We start from the raw sequence: 1,651 nt of genomic DNA on the forward strand, positions 1-1,651 counted from the left end.
GGGCACAATGCATGTCATCCAGGACACTCACTATTGACTGTTGATTGCTTGTGGGGACTTCCCTTTGGGTCACTCCTGGCATGCCTCGATTGGGCCCATGCTTCCCTGTGGTGACCTTTTATACCATGTGTATTATAAATACAAGACGGGGGAGTCAGCTTCTACGTCCGTGCAACCTATCGTAACTTTGTCGCCTCCTGCATCAACTTCTGCACCTGAGATCTCAATCTTGGAACGGGTTGTGCCACATGTCCCTCCATCATAGGGGGTCGGGGCTAAACTTGCTCCCGCACCAAAACCTCCTCATCCACCTAGGACCACACAACCTCCAGTGGTGTCTGTTGTTCTTGCAACTGTGCCCAACGCAACCACGGGAAAGGCACCCATGCTATCAAAATCCACGACCTGTCCACCCTTTGAGATTCCTATCATGGCCGATATTCTTAGGCCATCTCACTATGCAAAGCGGAAGCACTTGTCTCAAGCTCCTTCATCTCCGCTTGCACCTACATCACAGACCACATCAGTGTCTCCTATCCCTCCACCCGCTCCTAGAAGGAAGCGAGGTCGGGCGCCCGTCATTGTGAATGTGGTACCCATTCAGGATGTTCCTCCTGCTTCGTCGGTTAGGCCTCCTCCTATCGTTGAGCCGATCTCAGAGGCCTCTCCTATGGAGCATGATGCTCCTGATTCATCTCAACCTGCGGTTGGTGGTCCCCACCTCCATCTAAACCAGCGTGCACGCGAGCATAAACGCTTCCGACGGGCCTAGGATCAAGTGCATGATGCTGCCTTACAGTTCGCTGGTGCATCCTCCAACGCGGTTGTTTCAGAGTCTATTCCCTCGGTGGCTCCCACTTTTGCATCAGTTTTGGTTTCACTTCCCGCTGCTACAGGGACCTTTGATGACCCTCCCCCTAAGCGGGTGCAGGTTTTCATCGCTCCTTCCTCGGAGCCCCCACTTATCACTTCTCTGTCAAACACTCTGCCCTTGTCTATACCTTTGGATATGTTGCACACACAAGTGGTCTCCAGCACAGCTTCTGCTGCTCCACTTGTTTTGCCACCCCTTCAACATCTCATCTTTCCTAGGGTCCTTTAGCTTTCCACGGTCGATAGGAGGCCTGACACTCCTATCCCGTGTAAACGCAAGTTCGAGCAGGGCCCTGTCCCAAAGTTTTGACATCGCCGACCAACATAAGTTTGTTCTTCATCCCTTCCTTTGTCTAGCTCCGTGCATGTTGGTTTGCCTGTTTTTGTTTGCATGATCAAGAAGGCCCCGCCTTCTCCTGAGTTCATCACTACCCCTCTTCCAGAGACTGACAACCTTGTTCGTGTTCCATCCTCTCCAAGTGAGTCACTTGCTTCCTCCCCAGAGGCCTGCATGTTCGGCTCCTTGGAGGACATTTCGGCCTTGTCTACGATCTTCACACGATCGTTGACCCTTGCCTCTTCTGAACTTGAAGACAAAGGCGTTGCTACTGCTTCGTCTCTTGCCCTTGCTGCTGGTGAGGGACCCGATGTGGCCCTTGCAATCGTCCCTCTCCGAGCCTACCCCCCCTCTCCCTATGACCTCGATTGGGAGGATGGGGCTCTTCTTCAAGATGACGATATTTTGCAATACGATCCCCTCCTAAGGGCTACTCATTAG

General features: G+C 52.8%; 1 protein-coding gene across 1 annotated transcript; it reads left to right on the forward strand.

Moving 5' to 3' along the window:
• The first annotated feature begins 430 nt into the window (after window positions 1-430).
• LOC131856280 (vegetative cell wall protein gp1-like) lies at window positions 431-1,651 on the forward strand. Its single transcript, XM_059207842.1, has 2 exons — window positions 431-706; window positions 1,277-1,651. Exons 1-2 carry the CDS (start codon window positions 431-433, stop codon window positions 1,649-1,651), a joined length of 651 nt encoding a protein of 216 aa, XP_059063825.1.

This window comes from Cryptomeria japonica, chromosome 1 (assembly GCF_030272615.1).
Source record: "Cryptomeria japonica chromosome 1, Sugi_1.0, whole genome shotgun sequence".
NCBI classification, from domain to species: Eukaryota; Viridiplantae; Streptophyta; class Pinopsida; order Cupressales; family Cupressaceae; genus Cryptomeria; species Cryptomeria japonica.

Excerpts from the sequence above, each read along its gene's own strand:
- LOC131856280 (XM_059207842.1), top strand. The coding sequence starts at position 431 with ATGGCCGATATTCTTAGGCCATCTCACTATGCAAAGCGGAAGCACTTG. Across the intron at positions 707-1,276 it reads CTGATTCATCTCAACCTGCG|GCCCCGCCTTCTCCTGAGTT; the intron begins GTTGGTGGTCCC and ends ATGATCAAGAAG.